The following is a 21,158-nucleotide window of genomic DNA, read 5'->3' as shown; positions in this document are numbered from 1 at the left end:
CTAGACAGAGTTCCACAACATTGCGAATGTACTGAATGCCACTATGTACACTTTAAAATGATTACTCTTATGTTTAGTGAATTTCACCTCAATAAAACACTTAAAAATATTTAAGAAAATGTTTGAAAAGTGTTCAGTGTAGCACCTGGTACATTCCAGATACTTAAAAATAGTGGCTACTATTATCGCCACTATTATATATTGCTATGTATATTACAATATAGTATATCACTGAACAATTGGGCCATCAACAAAGGCAGTCACTATGATGATACTTGTGATACCGACATAACTGTTCCAATTTCAGGATCTTAACCTCTGAAATTTCACTTTCTTACTACAATTTGGTATCCTTTTATTTATACTACTCTGCCACTCCTTCTGAATCTGCCATTCACCTCTACTGGAATTTCTGGTATCCCAAACCCTCTTTATTCTCTCAGCCTATTAATAACTCCTCCTTTCTAAATCCAACTTTCTGTTACTACTGTTACTTAAAGCTTTTGTCTTACGCATCCAGCTTCTTTCTTGATTGCTCTCAGCCCGTCTAAATGCCTGTTTCTTTTTCATATGTCTAATATGCTGTTTTAAACACTCAATACACTCAATAGGTGACAGACAGACATACAGACCATCCATCCAATGTCTAGGCTTCCTCAACTGAGATTAATCAGTCTGAGAACAGAAACCAAAAAGAATGAAGAAAACAAACAGAGCCTCAGAGACCTGTGGGAAGCCATTAAGCATGACAACATATGCACTATGCAAGTCAGAGAAGAAGAGAAAAAGGGGCAGAAAGAATATTTGAAGAAATAATGGCCAAAAACTTCCCAAAGCGTACTTCGCAAAGTACACACAGACACAACACACCTCATCAACAGATGCACTCTGGAATGTTTTTTAAAGTAAGAAAATATAGGGGCTGGCCCTGTGGCTGAGTGGCTAAATTTGTGCACTGCGCTTCGGCAGCCCAGGGTTTTACCGGTTCAGATCCTGGGCACGGACCTAGCACCGCTCATCAAACCATGCTGAGGTGGCGTCCCACATGCCACAACTAGAAGGATCCACAACTTAAAATATACAACTATGTACCAGGGGGCTTTGGGGAGAAGAAAGAAAAAATAAAATATCAAGAAAATATTATAAAGTAGGAAAAAATATATGCTGATTAAAGAGTCAGATCCAGCCTTATGATTCCCAATTCACCACCATGAACTATATGCTGAATTATTTTGCCCAGATGAAAATAACTATGATGATAATATCCATGGCCCTTCTGTGCGAGAGGAAAAAAAATCATCCAAAAATCTCATGTACATATTATTTCACTTGTTCATAAGATTTTCTACTCTTCAGTATTTTCTGAGTCATGCAATAAAACAACATTTTGCAATCTGAGAGGACTCTGAATGATCAGAGCACTTCTCATCAATCACATGTGAGTCACTTTTTATGTTCATCTCTGTGACACTGAGAATAACCTTGAGGCATTCCTTTCTTCTCTTACTGACAACAAAAGAAGTAAGATCAATAACACCAAACTTTGGTACTATAAAAAACAACTCAGTACGCTGATGAAGATAAAGTCTCCTACAAAAGGTTCTTGCAACAAAAAGTACTGTATAAGTATTCTTACCTAAAATAACAACTGGAAAACATCACATATACTAAATGAGCAAGTGACATCGTAAAACACTATTCACGTTAAGCAGAAGCTAGTCCTAAAAATAAATTAATAAAATATGTCTCTTTTGCAAAACACACGAGAAGAAACTTATCTAAATGCCCCATGAAAACTACTGCCAGTTATTCAACAAACACTTTTTCCCATTCAGCAGAATAGAAAGTAAGCATTCATTTCAACCTATCTTCTGACTCAGGATGACACATTTAAGGCCACTGAGCTTTCGTAGGCTTATTTTCAATTTTTCATGCCCAATTTGGGCAAACTGTGAATAAAGGGTATAACCTCATTTTAAGTTGTCTTTATTAAATTCATAATTAAAATAATACTTAATCTCACCTTTAATCATCACCTTTTATTGATGTCTAAGCATGTAATTTTTAGTAATATTCACGTAAGCCCCTATAGTGAAGTATACTCATTGATGAATGGATCTTACATAACACTGCAGCACTGCCTTTGCTCCACTGCAGAAGATCTGAATTCTCATAACATACAAGCAAAGCATCTTGAAATGATCGTGTAGACTATCTTTTACCACAAGGTTGGACACAACACAAAAGGCAATTTGGCTGGCCTCTCCATTATGTAGGCCTACTTTTGGTAGGAGATGCACATGGTCTATGTTAGCAAGGCTGGCAAAGAGAGAAGAAAGTCAATCATCTCTGAATACCAGGAAAAAGTGATTTCACACTTTACAAAATAGTGGCTATTTCATTCATATAGTTAGTCTATTTGACTATGTGTGTTGGACTGCATTATGTAAATACCAAAATGCACACACACCCATTGAAGGAAAACACATTTACTAGAATTGTAACATGCTGCATTTTAAAGCAGCTAACATTTTCGCTGATCTTCATCTATTAAACCTGTAATTAAAAAAACTCTTCTCGGGGCTGGCCCCGTGGCCCAGCGGTTAGGTTCGTGCACTCTGCTGCAGGCAGCCCAGTGTTTCGTTGGTTCGAATCCTGGGCGCGGACATGACACTGCTCATCAGACCACGCTGAGGCAGCGTCTCACATGCCACAACTAGAAGGACCCACATCGAAGAATATACAACTATGTACCGGGGGGCTTTGGGGAGAAAAAGGAAAAAATAAAATCTTTTAAAAAAAAAAAAAAACTCTTCTCATTTCAAAATTTAAAAATTGTTGTATCCTCTGCTAGTGACAGTAAATGTATCCCTAATTCCTTAAGTAGGATTCTATGGCATATAGTTAACAATAGTCTTTGTACCACTTATTTGGATTGAACAGGGGAGGAAAGAGCCTACAGGTCAAGAAATGTCTAAACTAATTTAAAATTAGAAAATATAAAAGGACATAAACTTGGGTAAACATTTTAGAAGTAACTGAAACCATCTCACGTTGATTTACTATTTTGCTGAATGAGTTTATTCTAAGTAGTAAAATTAATAGATTCAGAATAAGCACAATATACAGATGGCCCCTGACTTATGATGGTTTAACTTACAATTCTTTGACTTTACCATGGTGCAAAAGCAATATGCATTCAGTAGAAACTGAGCTTCGAACTTTGAATTTTGATCTTTTCCCGGGCTAGCAATATGTAGTACAACACTCACTGACGTCAAGATGCTGGGCAGCGGCAGCGAGCCACAGCTCCCAGTCACCCACGTGATCGCAAGGGTAACCAACCAGTAGGCTTACAACCATTCTGTTCCCATGCAACTAATCTGCTTTCTACTTTCAGTGCAGTATTCAATAAAATGCATGAGATATTCAACACTTTATTATAAAATAGCCTTTGTGTTAGATGATTTTGCCCAACCATAGGCTAATCTAAGTGTTCTGAGCATGTTTAAGCCAGGCTAGGCTGAGCTATCACGTTCGGTAGGTTAGGAGCATTAAATGCATTTTCAGCTTAGAGTGGGTTTATCAGGATGTAGCCCCATCATGAGTCCAGGAAGATCTGTATACAAATGTTTACAAGAACTCAACCTTGGTAGTGTAGCCTATGAATAAAAGCAGATTAGGAAGACGTGATCAAACCCCAGCTCTACTACTTACTCTTAATGCAACCTTGGATAAGTCTGCTCACTCATCTGAGACTCAGTCTTCTTGTTTATGAAATGGGAAAAATACTAGCTACCACAAAAGGTATTGGTTGAAATGTAATAAAACAACATACATAAGGGGTGTCTGCATGGTACTAGGCACAAAGATTTCTATAATTCTTATCAAAAGAAAAACATGGGTAGTATTTTACATTACACAAAATACATCAGGAATTCCATGCAGGTCATTTGCAGCAAAATAATAATGTGAGTGGAAAAGCTATGTTATTATTCCAGACTCTAAACCTGAAAAATAAATGGGTTGAACTAGATAAAATCTAAGGAATGGAGTTCCTGAAATTCTAGGATTCTACCTTAAAATGATGTCCAAAAAGTCAGTGATATTGAATACTACATTTCACTCCAAAATTTACTACAATAAATAGCCCAGAGGACCAATTCTAAGACTATCAACTGAAACAGAGGCAATGTATATTAAGAATCTGAAAAAATTTCATATACTTTGAGTGATAACCACATTTTTAAACATCAATTAAAAGAATCTTATCAGAGTTATGCACAAAAATTTGATGCTAATTCTAATGGGGAAAACTTAATCTCAACTACAAATCAAGAACTTATAAATCAGGTTCTCAAAAGATTCATGATGTAGTAAGCACTCACAAAGTAATGCTGAGTGAAAGGGAAAAAATATAAAACAATATTTACAACTTTGTTTTTAAAATGTTTGAAAAAGACTGAAAGCCAGCAAAATATTAGCAGAAATTATCTCATATTAATGGAAATGGGTTAACTTCTTTCTTTATAGGATTATTTTCTAATTTCTACTAAATCAACTATAATTTCCAAAATCAAAAAAAGCAGTACAGGGGCCAGCCCAGTGGCACAGTGGCTAAGTTCACGAGCTTCACTTCAGCAGCCCGGGGTTCACAGGTTCGGATCCCAGGCACAGACCTAGCACTGCTCATCAAGCCACAGTGTGGTGGCATCCCATATAAAATAGAGGAAGATGGCACAGGTGTTAGCTCAGGGAAAACCCCCCTCAAGCAAAAAGAGGAAGATTAGCAACAGATGTTAGCTCAGGGCCAATCTTCCTTAGAGAAAGAAAAAAAAAAAGCAACACAATACTCACTCATGATTTTTTTTAAATTTTCAGCAAACTAGAAACTAAAGAAAACTTCCTCAATCTGATGAAAAGTGTATTTACAAAAGAACCTATAGCAAACTGCTTTTTTAAGGAAGTTCACTCTTTTTTTTTTGGCAGGGAGATTCTCCCTGAGCTAACATCTGTTGCCAATCTTCCTCTCTTTCTTTTTCTCCTCCCCAAAAGCCCAATATATAGTTGTATATTCTAGTTGTAAGTCCTTCTGGTTCTTCTATGTGAGCCACTGCCACAGCACAGTTACTGACAGATGAGTGGTGTGGTTCCACACTTGGGAACTGAACCCGGGCCACCAAAGCAGAGCGTGCTGAACTTTAACCACTAAGCCATCAGGGCTGGCCCTACAGCTAACTTTTAATGGTAAAAGACTACATGCCTTCCCCACTAAGATGAGAAACAAGGCAAGGATGTCCGCTCTTACTTGTCCTATTCAACATCACACTGGAAGTCCTAGCTACTGCAATGAGACAAGAAAATGAAATAAAAGGCAACCAGATGGGAAAATAAAACTGGGAAATAAAATTGTCTCTATTGACAGACAACAAGATTATCTATGTAGAAAATCCCAATGAGTCTGCAAAAGCTCCTAGAACTAATAAGTCAATTTAAAAAGGTGAGGATTCAAGGTCAATACAAAATATCAACTTATTTATAAATAATTGGATATTGAAATTTTTAAAAGATTACCATTTACAACAGCACAAAATAACATGAAACACTTTACACACAGAACAAAATATGTGCAAGATTTTTATGCTGAAAGCATCAAAACATTAATAAGAAAATCAAAGACATAAGTAAAGAGAGAAAGATATTTTATTAATGGATTAGAAAATAATATTAAGATGTTGTTTCTCCCCAAGTTTATCTCTAACTTCCATGCATCCTCAATCAAAATCCTTCAATGCTTTTTTATACAAACAGACAAGCTGATTCTAAAAATTTACATGGATAGAAAAGGAGCTAGGATAACCAAAACAATTTTGAAAAAGAACAACAAAGTTGGAAGATTCAGACTTCCTAATTTCAAGACAAACTATGAAGTACAGTAATGAAGACAGTGTGGTTTTGGCTAAAGGAGAGATACAGAGAACAATGGGACAGAATTCAGAGTCTAGAAATGAATCCACACATACATAATCGATCGATTTTTTTTTTTTTTTTTTTGCTGAGGAAGATTCACCCTGAGCTAACATCTGTGCCAATCTCCCACTTTTTGCTTGAGGAGGATTCACCCTGAGCTAACATCTGTGCCCATCTTTCTCTATTTTGTATATGGCTCACCACCACAGCATGACTGCCAACGAGTGGTGTAGGTCCGTACCCGGGAACCAAACCTGGGCCACTGAAACGGAGTGCACTAAACTTAACCACTAAGCCACAGGGTCAGCCCCATAGTCAATTGATTTTTTATAAAAGTGCCAAGAAAATTTACCGAAGGATAGTAAGGACAGTCTTTTCAATATATGGTGTAGGACAATTTAGACAAAAAGAGAGAGACAGAGAGAACCTTCACCCATATCTTGCACCACATACAAAAATCAATCAAAAACTGATCAAAATAAATCATAGACCTAAAGATAAAATCTAAAACTATAAAAGTTCTGGATGAAAACATAGTAAAAAAATCTTTGCGTCTTTGGGTTAGGCAAAATTTCCTAGATAGACCACAAAAGCACAAATCATAAAAGAAAAAATGATAAACTGGACTTCTTCAATATTTAAAACTTCTGCTATTTTAAAGACACTGTTAAGAAAATGAAAAGACAAACCAAAGACTGAAAGGAAATATCTGTGAACACATATTTGATAAAAGATTTGTATCCAGATTATGTAAAACTCTTATAACTCAAGGAGAAAATAATCCAATAAAAAATAGACAAAAGATTTGAACAGACACCTCACCAAAGAAAATGTACAGACAGCAAATAATAGCACATGAAATGATATTCAACATATGAGTCAATAGGAAAATTCAAATTAAAACATCAGTGAGATATCACTAAATACCTATTAGAATAGCTAAATTAAAAATAAAATGACAAATGCTGACCAGGATGCAGAGCAACTGGAATTGTCAAACATCATTAATAGGGATGCAAAATGAAACAGTTATTGTGGAAAATAGCTTGGCAATTTCTTATAAAGTTAAACATTTGCCACAAGATCCAAGAATTCCACTCCTAGATATTTAACCACAAGAAATGAAAACATATGTCTACACAAAGACCTGTACATGAACGTACAAAGAATTGCTCATGAATGTTTATAGCAGCTTCATTCCTAAATGCCAAAACCTGGAAACAACCTAACCATCCATCAACTGGTGAATAAACAAATTGTCATATATTCATACAATGAAATAGTATTCAGGAATAAAAAAAGAACAAAGCACTGACACATGCAGCAACACGGATGAATCACAAACGCAGTAAGTGAAAGAAACCAGAAACAAATTCTACATTCCTAGAGAGAGAGAATAGATCAGTGGTTGCCAGGACCTATGGGTGAGGGGAGGGAACTAACTAGAAAGGGGCATGAGGGAACTTTTTGGAATGATGGAAATGTTCTTTGGATGGTGGTGGTGGTCACATAACTACATGCATTTATCAGTTTACAGAACAACATACTAAAAACAGGTTTTTTTACTTGTAAATTATACCTCAATAAATCTAAATTTTAAAAGAAATAGGACATACCCTTTTGAAAAGTATGCATCAAATTAAATGAGCTAAACCCAACTTACTGTTGGATATGGGGGTGGGGGACAGACAGCAGGGAAAACAAAAATCCTTAGAAATATTACCAATCAAAAAAATTGATTTATGATTAGTAAATAAGAAATAGGCATTGATACAAAGAGGTAATCTAAAGAGAGCTGCCTTTTTTTATTAGTCTCATTGTTCGGACACAAAATAATAAAATTGATGAGCTTTCAAGAAAGACCAAAAATCACAAGGAACAGGCTGATAAAGGTGCACAGTGATTATGAGCTATAATTTGGAAACAACTTAACTAAACACTCCCTTTCCAATTGACCAATGGAAACAATCTCATCTACCTCTGCGCACTTCCACCCCAACTTCTGCTATCAAGAGAAAGACGATAAATCTTCAGATACCTTCTTTATTCATAACAATCCTATATACTTTACAAATCTTAAATCTACAGCTAGAGTTACAAGATAAAACGCCTCTTAGAGACAATTTCTTATTTGTCCATGTAAGTTTCAGATCAGCTAATTGGTAAACATCTTTTTTTTACTGCCATCACCATCAACAAAAAAAAAAAGTGCTGTCCCTCTGTGATGACTTTCTGCAGTTTCTTTTTGTCGGGTATTAAGATGATTAAAATAAAAAGTTCTCAGAAGTTTTGGGCCGATCCCTCCAATAAAAAGATACATTTTTCCATTTAATAAAAGTGAAGAGGTAACTTGTTACTTTCATCACTTTGTATTTTTTTATGTTTATTCCATTTGGCTTATACTGTTGCTAAGAAACCAGTTCATAAGAAGATTTCTCAGCCCACAGAACAACCTCCTAGCCAGCCTGGAGGATACCAAACTTTGTAACTAGAGCAATTCTCTACCACACAATTTCCTAGCTAGCCAGCACCATGCAGGTGCACTCTCCCCGGCATCCCCCAGCTCCATTTACCTAACAGATACAGGACAGACAATCCCCTCAACTCAAGAGAAACTGTAGCAGACGACAAATGGGATGATTAGAAATGTAGAGCTCTTCGATGGCAGAGAACAAAGAAATTTATTGCCAGTCCCTGTCACCCTAACCAATTAAATATTCCGGGTATTTTGCCTCAAATTGTGGGGTGAAACGTTAGTCTACCCCAATCACTCTACTATGCAACATGCAGACTACTTCCAAAAGCCGTCATCCAACTACAGCCCGGATAAATATTTGGAGAGGAAGGTGGCATCGGTATCCGCATGGTTCAGAGGGGGAGGGAAGGAAAAGAGTCGGAATTCTTAAGGGGCGGCTGAGTCACCTACAGCTGTGGCCAGGAATTTACCCTCCAGGAAATCAGGCTCTGCCCCAGCTCTCATCAGGGAAGCAAGTGAGAGTACCAGCAACACATCATCCTACCAAAAAAAAAAAAAACCACTCAGCTCTGCTTTTCATAGAGTTGCCACTCCTTAAAGTGAAGCCAAAAATAGGTTTCACGTCCCAAGATTTTCTCTGCAGTACACAACACCGGCAGACGGACGAAACATCTTTATTGGGGGAAAAGGGGGCGCACTTACGGGGATGAAGGTTGCCTCGCCACTTGGAAAGTTACTGGCTCTCGCCTTAACCCCGAAATGCCACTGTGATTGCAACATGTGGCCCAAAGCAACTATAACGAAATGTCGCTGAGGACGTTGCAGAGCCTGGACTCCGGTGTATTTGCCAAAGTCGAAGGGGAAACATAAGCTAGGAGCGATCGGTGAAAACTGGGCAAGCATCTAAGTGTCCGCTCAGAGGGAGCTTCGGTGACACAATAATCACGTGTACTTGTGCGCAGACTTTCGCTCCTAGAACGTGCAGGGGCCGAAACCTGCCGGCGAGAGCAAGCACCGCTGGGCGCTCCCTGCCGGGCAGCTAGGCTCGGTTCCAGCCCGAGGCGGGTCACGCCCCCCGACGCCCAGGCCCGGCGACCTCCGGGGGCGAGGCCGGCACAGGCGGGTGGCGGAAGCGCTGCCGCGCTCCCCGCCCAGGTGGGGCGCTCCCGGCCCGCGCCCAGGCCGCCTCCGGGCGCGCCGTCCGCCCCGCGCGGCCCGCGGCCCGCGGCCCCCGGCCCCAGGCCCGAAGGCGAGCGTCCATTTACCTGCTCCCGGCTCTCGCCGCCGCGCCGCGCCGCTCCCCCACGCCGCCAGGTGAGCCACCCCCGGCACACAGACCCGCACGCGCACCCCGGGGCACGACCCAGACCGCGGGGGGCGCCGCGGCCCCAGCCACGCCACTTGGGGTAGCCCACGCACCACCCGGCTTCGAACACCTCTGCCCCCGGAAGTTGATTTCCGCCAAGGCCCGCCCCACGCTGCGCCTGTCACTCAACGCAAGCGTGCGCGTCACGTGGTCCCATGCTGAGGGCCCCATTTTCCGAGCCCCGCGCTCTCGCTTGAGTGGTCCGCCGAGGGTTGGGGATGGATGACTCAGGTGCCACTGCCAGTTAGTTATAGCTTCCCATTCCTCTTGAATGACAGGCCTCATTTCAATGCCTAATCTGTGCAAATAAAACCATCCCCAAAATGCCCCTCCCAACAGGGGTTCTATAGGATTGTTCCTGAGAAGAGCCCCGCCTCATCTCTTCACCACCTCAAAGCAGAATTCAGTAACAACTGGAACTGAGGTAAGTGCCTGACATGTAGTAAGTGCTCAAGAAATAGTTGACTAGACAACTGCTCCGTCGCATCTTGGCATAACTCTAAAGCACCCGGATGCACCTGAGCCCGGAGCCTCTCCAGACCACCGCTGTGTGACTTCCGTCGAAGAACTCTGCTCTGGAATTACTTTTGGTCTTGTCAACACTGGATCACAGCAGTTTATACATGCCATCTCTGTTTCAGAGACAATTTTCAGCTACCAAGCCACCCCTTTTATCCAGGCCTTCAGTCAAATAGCTGCTCTTGAAGAAAAGGAAAAAGAAAGAATGACACAACTGAGTTTTATTTGAAAGAAAGCATGGTTATATCGATTTTTTTTGGTCCATTTCAGACTGTCAATAGCTGTAAAAGAGAAACAGTCAGCAGTCAAGCCACTTGTTAGAGATTCTTCCATTTTGATTGGGAGCGATTTGGAGAATATTTATTTAACAGTTTTTTATTCAGTGTCTAACTTGGCCTACTGGAACACGCAACATTCAAGATCTCTGACTTTGAGGAGTTTGCAGTCTAGTGAGACAGACAGACAAGTAACCTGGGAACTTTGAGCATAAGTCTCTGGACTATTCATATTCATTGTATAGCAGGCATTCTTTAACATTTGGACATTTTTTTCATCTTTCCACGGAACAAAATTGGCTCACTCCTGTAATAATCTCTGCTCTGTGTTTGAGGTGGAAAATATCAGCAAGGAATCCTAACAGTCAATTCTCCAGTTAAGTATAGGCTGCAGTGGTTAGTGAGCAGTTTCAATACTGAGCACAAATGTCACCTGTTCTACACCCGTTTTTCCCATCCACCATCTTCTTTGTATGCACAGCAAACAGATTTCTATTATAGGAAATACGCTTTTTTACGCATATTTGTTTACCTGTCTCCTAGACCACCAAATCAAGGGCCACTTCTCATTTGTGTATCTGGCAATCTACTTCTCATTTGTCTTTGTATATCCAGCGATCTAGCATAATGTCTAATGATTAGAAGAAAGGTATTCCATGTTTCTTAAACTGAATACAGTTACCTTTATATCATTTTGTGTCTCATGTCTCTTTCTGCTGGAAACTTCAGATGAGCCTCTGAGAGTTTCCATTATATATCTACATGTCCCATCTGTCTTACCTAATCCAATATTCAATATTAAACAGATTTATAATAATAATAGAAACTAATATTTATTGAGCACTTACCATGTGCCTGGCATTGGGCTAAGTATTTTAAATCCATTATCTAATTTGTCATCACACTAATCCTCCAATTAAGTATATTAATATATTCACTTTTTAGATAAGGATACGGACTTAGGGAGGGGAACTTGACCAAGGGGCAGAGCAGGATTCAAAGCCAGATCTGCCCGACAAAGGATTTGTTTATTCACTACAACACACTGCCTCTGCTTTTCACATCATTTGTTTATCAGTGAATCCAAATCTCAGCACCACCATGATGTCTTTCTTCCCTCCCCAAAGCAATCTATGACTTTTCTTTTTTTTTTTTTGAGGAAGATTAGCCCTGAGCTAACCACTGCCAGTCCTCCTCTTTTTGCTGAGGAAGCCTGGCCCTGAGCTAACATCCGTGCCCATCTTCCTCTACTTTATACATGGGACGCCTACCACAGCATGGCATGCCAAGCAGTGCCATGTCCACACCCAGGATCCGAACCAGCGAACCCCAGGCCACTGAGAAGCGGAACGTGTGAACTTAACCGCTGCGCCACTGGGCCGGCCCCTCTTTTTTTATTAAGTATACAATTCAATGATTTTTAGTATGTTCACAGAGATGTGCAACCATCACCACAATCAACCTTAGAACATTCTCATCACCCCAAAAAGAAACCTCATACCCTTTGTCAGTCACTCCCCATTCCTGCCATTCCCCGCCACTCAGTCCTAGACAAGCGCTAATCCACTTTATGTCATATGACTGGAATCATGCAATATGTAGTCCTTTGTGACTGGCTGCTTTTACTTCACATCATGCTTTCAAAGTTTGTTTATCCGTTCTTCAGTGCGTTGTGTGGGTTGTTTCCAGTTTTGGGCTATTATGAATTATGCTTCTATGTTCATTCATATATAAATTTTTGTGTCAACCTGTGTTTTCATTTCTCTTGAGTATATACCTAGGAGTAGAATTGCTGGGTCATATGGGAACTCTTATGTTTAACCTTTTGAGAAACCTTTCTGAAGTGGCTATATCATTTTACTAGCAATGTGTGAAAGTCCTGATTTTTCCACAGCCTCTTTTTATCTCCTCTAGAATTTATGAGTCTATTGCCTTTCAGGGTATTTTCCATAAGCCATCTTGTATTATTATGTACCTTGTTGTGTATGTACCTTCAGGCCCATCACCCTAATAGATAGTAACCTTCTGAGATGAGAAACATGGTTCCTGCCCTCAAGAGGATCAAGTTTGAAGAAAGATAAGATAATTAAATCAGTGATAATAAGCACTAAAATCAGTTTATTGTTAAAATATGGAGGAAGAGCACCTTGCTCAACCTGCATTAAATAAGTACTTCTCGGGGCTGGCGCTGTGGCTGAATGGTTAAGTTTGTGCGCTCCGCTGCAGGCGGCCCAGTTTTCATTGGTTCGAATCCTGGGCGCGGACATGGCATTGCTCATCAAGCCACACTGAGGCAGCGTCCCACATGCCACAACTAGAAGGACCCACAATGAAGAATATACAACTATGTACTGGGGGGCTTTGGGGAGAAAAAGGAAAAAAAATCTTAAAAAAAACTAAGTACTTCTCATAAAATGTAAAGCCCAAGATGAGTCTTGAAGAATCAATAGGAATTGGCAAAGCTAGGAAGAGACAAAAGTGTACTCCAGACACAGGAACATGTACATGTGTGTGTATTTCCTTGCCTATGAACTGTGGAGGTAAGTATAGTGTGTCAGTAGGTATAATGGAAGCAAAGGTGGTGGTGTGTGGGAATGTGGCAGATGAAATGGGAAATGTAGATGGGGCACGATGAATGGGGAGTTTTGTCAACTGCTAAAGAATCTGAAATCTATCCTGAAGATAATGGAAAACTAATGGATTATTTAAGCTGGGTTGAGGGAGAATTGCTTCAGCAGCAGTGTAAAGGATGGATTATTAGATAGTGAAGAGGTGACCAAGACTGGAAAAACAGAGAGACCAGTTAGAAGACAAAGAAATAACTAGAATGAAGAACTATCAAGACCTGACTTGAGCCTGGAGCCATGAAGTTGGCAAAAAGGATTTGAAAAGCATGTGAGTAGCAAAAAAATAGGAAAGGACAGAAGATGTATCCCAGGTTTCTGGTGCTATTCAAAGAGGTAGGGGATTCGGCAGGAAGATACTACACTTGCTGTTAAGAATAATGAAACACTACAACTTACTACTGTTGTCATTTACATCCTGTTGCAATCACCCATAGAAATGAGAAGGACACCCACCTTAAATCTGGTTCAAATTTCAAGACTTATGATGCCACACATGCACCAAGAGAGTATAAGAAGGTTTATTAGTCACATAATGAGACTTCCGAGGAAGAGCAGGGCAGGCTTCCCAAACAAGTCCAAAATGGCTGGGGTGGCTGGGGGGAGGTGAGGTGGGAGACTGGCCTCTGGGGATGTTATGGTGGCTAGGGCATGGAGCTAGGGTGAAAATTCCCATGCAGGGGCAGGGGCTTGTGTAGCCTGAATTTCTCACTGGCACCAAAGGGAGCACCCAGGCTTTCTTATCAGCCTGCCCAGATGTGGGGCAAGACGGAACAGGTGAGGGCTTGAAAGTTGTCAACAGTCAAACATCAAAAATGAAGTTAGAGTCTTTATTACATATGCCTAGAATTAGGTGTTTTTTTTACTCCAATAAAGAAAATAATATAGTTGTTATATACTTATATGCTTTGAAAAAGATTATAGTGAACGCTTGCCTTCAATATATTTCTTCCACTCTTCCCATATTGTGCAGCACGCATCTGAGAAGTTTGGGCAGAATTAACCTCGCCCTTATCCCAAAATTGATCCAATCAGGATAATCTAATCCTGACCTATTATGTTCCCCTGGCCACAAGAAGTGTTTTGAGATTGAGCACCAATCACAGGACTTTTTCTCCAAAATTGTGTGATATGGCTCCCTTTCACCCCCTTGATATGAATAAGAAAGCGTGTGGTCCTTGCTGAAGGCAGTCATTTTATGACCAAGAGAATGAAAGAGACCTGGAGTTGGAACCCTAAGCAAATAAAATAAAGGTTTAAAACCTTGTATATAGGGAAAAGGATGTAAAGAACAGACTGTGAAGGTTTTAAATAAGCACATTTCTGGCCCCTTCCTTTTCCTATACTGGATTGTTCAGTTATGTGAGCCTTCACATCAAATCGATAGAGAGTTTGATCTTTCTGCTACTGGTCCTTACAGGTATCGAATATTGTTTAAGTCAGTTTGAATTTGTTGTTGTTATACTTTACCTCAAATTGCTTTAGTGCGTGTAGTGTGATTTAAATGTGCACGTGTGTTACTTACTTTACTTTATCCTCTAATGGTCATTAGTTGCCATAATCTAGAATTCACACGGTACAAATATTCAGCTGGTATTTTATTAGAAAGCCTACATTCCAAATGTAGCCACCAGACATGCTTCAGCTGTCATTATCTTCCATCAATACCTGAGACTTTGCTAATCAATAAAATAAATTTATAAATTGCTTTTCATAGATAAAATTAGGGGCTTGTTGGTTAACGTAACGTACGTTATAAATTGACTCGATAAACCAGTGATGTTCATGATGTGTAGACTAGATAAGATATTACAGGGACAGTCCCTACGTTGCAGGTTATAAGAAGCTGGCAAGCTCTGTAGTCTACACTCTTAGGAACAGTACCCTTCAGACCTCAAACCTAAATGTCTAACATCCTAGTAATCTTAAGCATGCCAAAGGTGCAAAAGTCTAATTTCTGCTTACCTAAAAGGAGAATCATTTTCATTATGGAGGTGACTGGAGACATCATGCATATTCTGGAAACAAGGAATACATTATTGGTGGCTTTCCCTCTCCACTACAAGTTCATTTTTAGAATATTCCCAATGCAGGTGCCATTAAACTGAGATCCCAGGATGGGCCATTGTACTAGATTCAGAATGGCAGAGCATGTTTTCTACTAGGAAACAGAAATCCAACATATAAACACTTGGACTAGATATGGTCTCTGGCCATGATTACTTGCCTACAGAAATAACGAGAAGAAAATAGTTCAAAACCTAATATTTAAGGGAAAATATATTTCTAAATAAACCTCAAGCCTGACTAATAATAGCCTGTGACTATTTAATCTTAGGACAAGCTTTGGACTTCTATGCTCAACCTAATAGGAAATGAGCTTCCAACATGATGTAACCTCCTGAAAAGAGCATCTTCCCCAGTGACCATCTCAGATAGGGCCATAAAGGATACAGAGAGCAAAACAGTAACCAAAGAACACACACCACTGCCAGCCAGGAATCCTCACTATTCCTGTCTACAGAATATGACAGGGATCAGTGACCACTGTGTAATGCTTCCAAATATTCTCTTTTTAATTGGGAGTTTCTATTGCAATTACCTTGTCCTTTCTCTCCCATTGAATTTTACATTTGTTGGGAGTAAATAATTTTTCATTGGTTACTAGACCATAAGGAACTCCAGGTGAAGCTAACACACTTTGAAGAGACAGAAGGAAGATATATGCTAATTACAGTAGTTGGGCAGCAAAAGGGTATACTACAGTGAACCTGGTAGTTGTGACCCAAACATGCATTTCACTCTAACTCCCCCCCCCACCACTGTATTGAATAGGCAATATTCAGATATATTACGTGAGACTGACCCTAACCTTTTCCAAGGTTAGTCCTGATTGATATAAGGCAGAAGTTAGTCCCAACTCCCTTGCCACAGTTATTGATAGGGAGAAAAAACAACCCAGTCCTACATCAATCATGACATTACCCTAACCTTGTGAATTGTTCCAGGGATTATCCAACAAGCGCAAAGCTCAGGAAGATTGTTCAGTGGCTGTTGGAAGGAACGAACTTTCCTCCCAAGGATATAAGTGAAGAAGCATGTAACTCCTATTGCTTTTAACAACCATCCTGTGACCATGAAGGAAACCAGTCTAAGGACAAAAAGATACAGATTGTAGAACAACACTGATAAATTCAGAGAAATGGAGCTGAAGCTTGGATCAAATAGTTCTAAAGCTTCCTTCACTCCTGTGGGACTTTTTATTTATGTAAACAATTCCCACTTATTATTTAATCCAGTTAGAATTACATTTTCTGTTACTTTCGATCCCAATTGTTTTAGCTGGTAGAATTCTGTATCTCTAGCTTCATGTTAAATGTTAGAAAATGAATGGTCATTTTCTTAAAATGGAAAAGAGCCTTATCTACCTTCTTCCCTTTGTCCATGCTCATGTCATAGTGAGATTGAAAATGAGCTACTGTCCCTGAGAGCACGTGTTTCAGATTTCATGTGATACTCAGCTTTCACATTAAACCAATGGAAAACCATTTCAGATATTAATTTGTGATATTTTATATAAAAGATGTAAAGAGTAAACTGTGAAACTTTTAAATAAGCACTTTTCCGGCCCCTGCTCCAATCAGGTCTCCTTTGAATTCTGCACAGTATGTAACCTATTTACGAAATCTCCATTGTATAGAAGATACACAGTCCCTAACTTCTCACTCTTTTGTGAGTTGTCATTGGCCGCCATTTAGGTTTGCACAATTTAGCTTGAATCATTACTGGGCAAGTATCGCTCCCTTAATATTTGAAAATATGAATTGATTCTATTATTATCTCAGGGCCTGATAGATGAAAGAAGCCCCAAGCCAGAATGGGAAACGAGACAAGCCATCATTTCATCCATATAATCATTGCAATAAATTAATAAAAACTAATTTACATGACCAGTTGCCTTTAATTATGATCTCTAAATAATAACTCAGAAATGTGGTGATTGTAGATAGAAAGCACGTGTCCACTCTGTTTCCTTTACTCTCATTATATCCTAAAAAAAAAAAAAATTGTATCTGTGAAATTAAACTTTCTATAAATGTTAAAAATCAATGCTGAAATATTTTTTCATATCCTGGGTTAATTCTAACACCTAAAGTATTTACATAATTCCAAATGCTTAATTAAATGTCATACTTCTGGCTGCTAAACACTACTTTTTATGATGCATTTTGAAAAATCAAAGAGTGACCTAGGTTTTGTGTCTATATTAAACTATCATCTTACTTCTTTACAAGTTATTCTACCACTTTTGCAGATGCAGCAAGCAATGCTTTTGGTGGAAAGCCATGCAAGAGCTGCTACAACTAAGATAAGTTGAGTTTGAATTAAACTTTTTCAAAATTTTTGGTGCACCACAAAGTTAACACATCATGAGAAAACTCCGAAGTTTGAAAAACTGAGTTAGAAAGAACATGGTCGAACCCCTGGTGGCATTCTTGGGTTGAGAATCTGATCACTTTTTTTAAGTTGACCAGAAAAAGCAAAGTATTACATATGAACAGTGGAAGCCCTTCCATTTGTTTCTCTTTTTTGAGGGGTTTTGGATATTAATTGATTCTAATGATAAAAGAGATTTTTGTGTCCTTGTGTCAAACTTTAACCTAGCATAGAAAAAAAAATCACCCAAACATCTGAAAGAAAGTTATCCCTATTGGAGACCAGTTCTGCCTGGATATTTGTTATGTTGTCAATTCAGGAGTACCTGACTTAGAGTTTAGAATATACATAAATAAAAAACTAGTCAAGTTTTTTTTTGATAACAGTTTTCTAAGTTTGAAGGCATAGTTGTAAGAATGTAAAGGCACAGAGGGTATCAAATCTATAGTGTCTAAATCTGTTTCTGGCAATAAACCACAAACCCACTGCTTTTGAGGGGGGAGGGGAATTCACTAACAGTTAAGGCATTGTTTTGCCTATTATTCAAATTATAAATTTCTGTATTATTTTAATATATTTATCAGAATCTTTGCTTAAGATATGTATTTTAAATCCCAGCATCGTATAATAATTTGCCTAATTTTTCTATCAAAAATTATAACTTAACAAATGTTAGTAATGCCTTTAGATAATAATAATGATGCCTAGAGATTGAGTGACAAAATTGACTTTTACCTTAACAAAGTTATTTTTTTAGTAAAATTATGTTTGTGAGATAGCTAAAATCTGGGCTCTTATGGAAATATTTGATAATCAGGCTCCAGAGTAAACCATGGATTATATGAGTCCTGTTACAAGGAGTATGAACAATGGTATGCTCTTTGCTTTCCAGTGAAATGCTATGAATCCTTGATCACCATGTGATTACCTCTTGCATAGGCAAAATTTCCCCCAGGTTTATAATAATAGCATAAAGATTTATTGATAATAATCTGTAGTGACATGGATATGCTTTACAATCACTACATATAAGATATATGTATGTTGTATATAACTCCCAATTATATGTATTCACTAAAATATACATGCATTTGAGACGACCAGTCACTGGCTCTTTATAGAAATTCACTCCCCCATCAACCTCAACAAAATTATTCTCTCCTGATTCTCTGACTTTTCAGACTATTCTTTAGCCAATTCCTAGGGTCCCTTTCCTATGCCCTCTACTTCAATGAAGTTGTTCTGCAAATTTCCATCCTTATTCTCTTCTCACTCAGATTTAACCATTGTCTGTGGGTGATTTTGTCTACTCACCACAGACTTTATCCCCTTAATGCAAATACTTCTGGAGTACACAGGTGTTTTCTGTATAAAATCTTCTCTCTCAACGTACATTCATATATTCTACATGCCCACCCAAAACCCATTCACTATATCCACCTTTGATGATCCCATGGAAGTTTTTGTAAGCTTCACCAGCCCAGAATTATCTCTTGAGCTCAGAATAGACTTGATAGCTGCCTGCTAGATATGCACCTAGATGTCGCACAGGCAACTTACATGTTACAGAACAAACTCATTATCCATCTTCCACAAAACCTATCTATCTAACCTTGCTTAACCACTATTGTAAGCATCTGCATTAGTTAGGACACTAATTTTAGCTCCTTTAACAAAGGCTTGAGAATAATAATGACTTAAAGAAGATAAGTCTTGATTTCTAATTCACAACAAATGGAAGCATTGGCAATCCAGGGCTCCATGGAGACCCAACCCAGTCTCCTTACATCTTATTGCTCTCCCATTTTTAACACATGGCTTCCTTTGCATGGTTTGATATACCTACTCCAGCTCCTGCCATCACATCTGCATTCTAACTGGCAGAAAAAGGGAAAGGAGGAAGTGAAAGTAATGCCTTTTAAGTGCAGAGCACAGAAGGCACACATTCACTTCAGTTCACATCCCATTGGCCAGAACTTTGCCACATAGCCATGCCTAGCTACAAGGGAAGCTGGGAAATTCCTCTTCAGCTGGGCAGGTTTGTGGCCTGCTAACACTCAGGGACTCTATAACGAAAGAGGAAAGGGATAATATATACTGGGGAATAACCATCGATTCCTCTCACATCCAGTTCCATAAGGAACTCTTTGACCCTCTCTCCTGTACTTCACTACTCCTACTGCTTTGTTAATATATATTTATTCTTTCCACATGAATGTACGCTGGACAGTTTCTGTTCCTGTAATCTGCATAGGATGGAAAAGAATGCATTCACCAAACCAAGGGCCACATACCATGTACCTAAGGCTGTATTAATTCACTCTAACAACATGGATTAACTAACAAACGTACTACATCTGGCATCATCAGTAGCTGTGATTAGGGATACTACAGTCATGTGCAGCATAACAATGTTTTAGTCAATGATGGACCTCATATGTGACAGTGGTCTCATAGATTAGTACCATGTAGCCTGGTGTGTAGTAGGCTATACCACCTAGGTTTGTGTAAGTACACTCTATGATGTTCACACAACAACAAAATCACCTAACAATGCGTTTCTCAGAACATATCTTCATTGTTAAGCAATGCATAACTATATTTGCAACAGTCTATAGTCATCTTTCAGAATCCATCCAGTTTCTACAAGAGTCAGAAAGTGGATTAAATGGAGATATGATGTGGATCACCACCCCTGCATCTTTTAGATCCAGGGTCAGTGAACTTTATCTGTAAAGGGCCAGATAGTTTATATTTTAAGTTTTGCAGGCCATGTAGCCTCTGTTGCAACCACTGGACCCACTGTAAGCTAAACTTTGGACAGAACTCCAGTTAGTGACTGCCTTTCATATGCGCCCACTCTAACAGGGGGACCCTGCTGATGTGTTAGGTCTCCTGGTACCAATGTCAACTAAAGCTCAGTGTCCAATTATTTTTTAAATGTTTGAGTGCACATTACCTGAGTAAATGGCCTTTGGTCTCTTTTGGGAAGGACTATGGGAGTAATAAAGATGTATATTTGCCGTGGCATTACAGAGTTCATACCTGTGGTGACCTAGCCACTTCAATGAATGGATTCTGGGTCTGAAAGTTTGCTCAGATCCATAAACTGGGCAAGGGATTATGACATTTTTACTGTGGTGATACTTAGTCTCCCAGTTATCCATCCTTGATTTCTTCTGCTGGTACATACTGAGTGATTCTATTGTCACTGCCCATCTATTTTGCCTGTAGGTTTGTCATATTGTGTTAACCTCTTCCATAGCTCTGTGAGTTTTAACGGGCATTCTGACCTTGTTGGTCATTGCAATAATTGAAAACCCCTGGCTTCTGGCAGTTAAGTGCCACTATCTGGCCTCACTGTTTCAGGGTCATATCATCTCCTTTGCTATCAGTAAGGCAAATTCTATAATGGCCTCTCCTCCTGTCATCTTTGGCCTAAAGAGGAGCAACACCAATCTACTGTTTAGTAATGCTGGTGCTCCTCTCAC

General features: G+C 39.2%; 1 protein-coding gene across 35 annotated transcripts in view; it reads right to left on the bottom strand.

Moving 5' to 3' along the window:
• CCDC91 (coiled-coil domain containing 91) overlaps positions 1 to 21,158 on the bottom strand; it is a 362,152-nt gene that overhangs the window by 321,062 nt on the left and 19,932 nt on the right. For 4 of the 35 annotated variants that reach the window (XR_011540339.1, XM_070620919.1, XM_070620917.1 and 1 more), the window contains exon 1: positions 9,712 to 9,928. The exons of 1 other annotated variant lie outside the window; for it this stretch is intronic. Coding sequence is in view for 1 of the 34 variants with exons in the window: in XM_070620940.1 (XP_070477041.1) it covers positions 8,893 to 8,950 (58 nt within the window). In the remaining 33 variants the exon portion in view is untranslated. Of the gene's footprint in view, positions 1 to 8,892; positions 8,987 to 9,148; positions 9,470 to 9,563; positions 9,938 to 21,158 lie in introns of those variants that run through there. 30 more of the 35 variants (XM_070620901.1, XM_070620920.1, XM_070620918.1 and 27 more) reach the window with 24 other exon arrangements.

The sequence above is a fragment of the Equus przewalskii genome, chromosome 5, assembly GCF_037783145.1.
Source record: "Equus przewalskii isolate Varuska chromosome 5, EquPr2, whole genome shotgun sequence".
NCBI classification, from domain to species: domain Eukaryota; kingdom Metazoa; phylum Chordata; class Mammalia; order Perissodactyla; family Equidae; genus Equus; species Equus przewalskii.
Note: the sequence above shows the minus strand (reverse complement) of the source record. Positions and strands in the feature narration are given on the sequence as shown.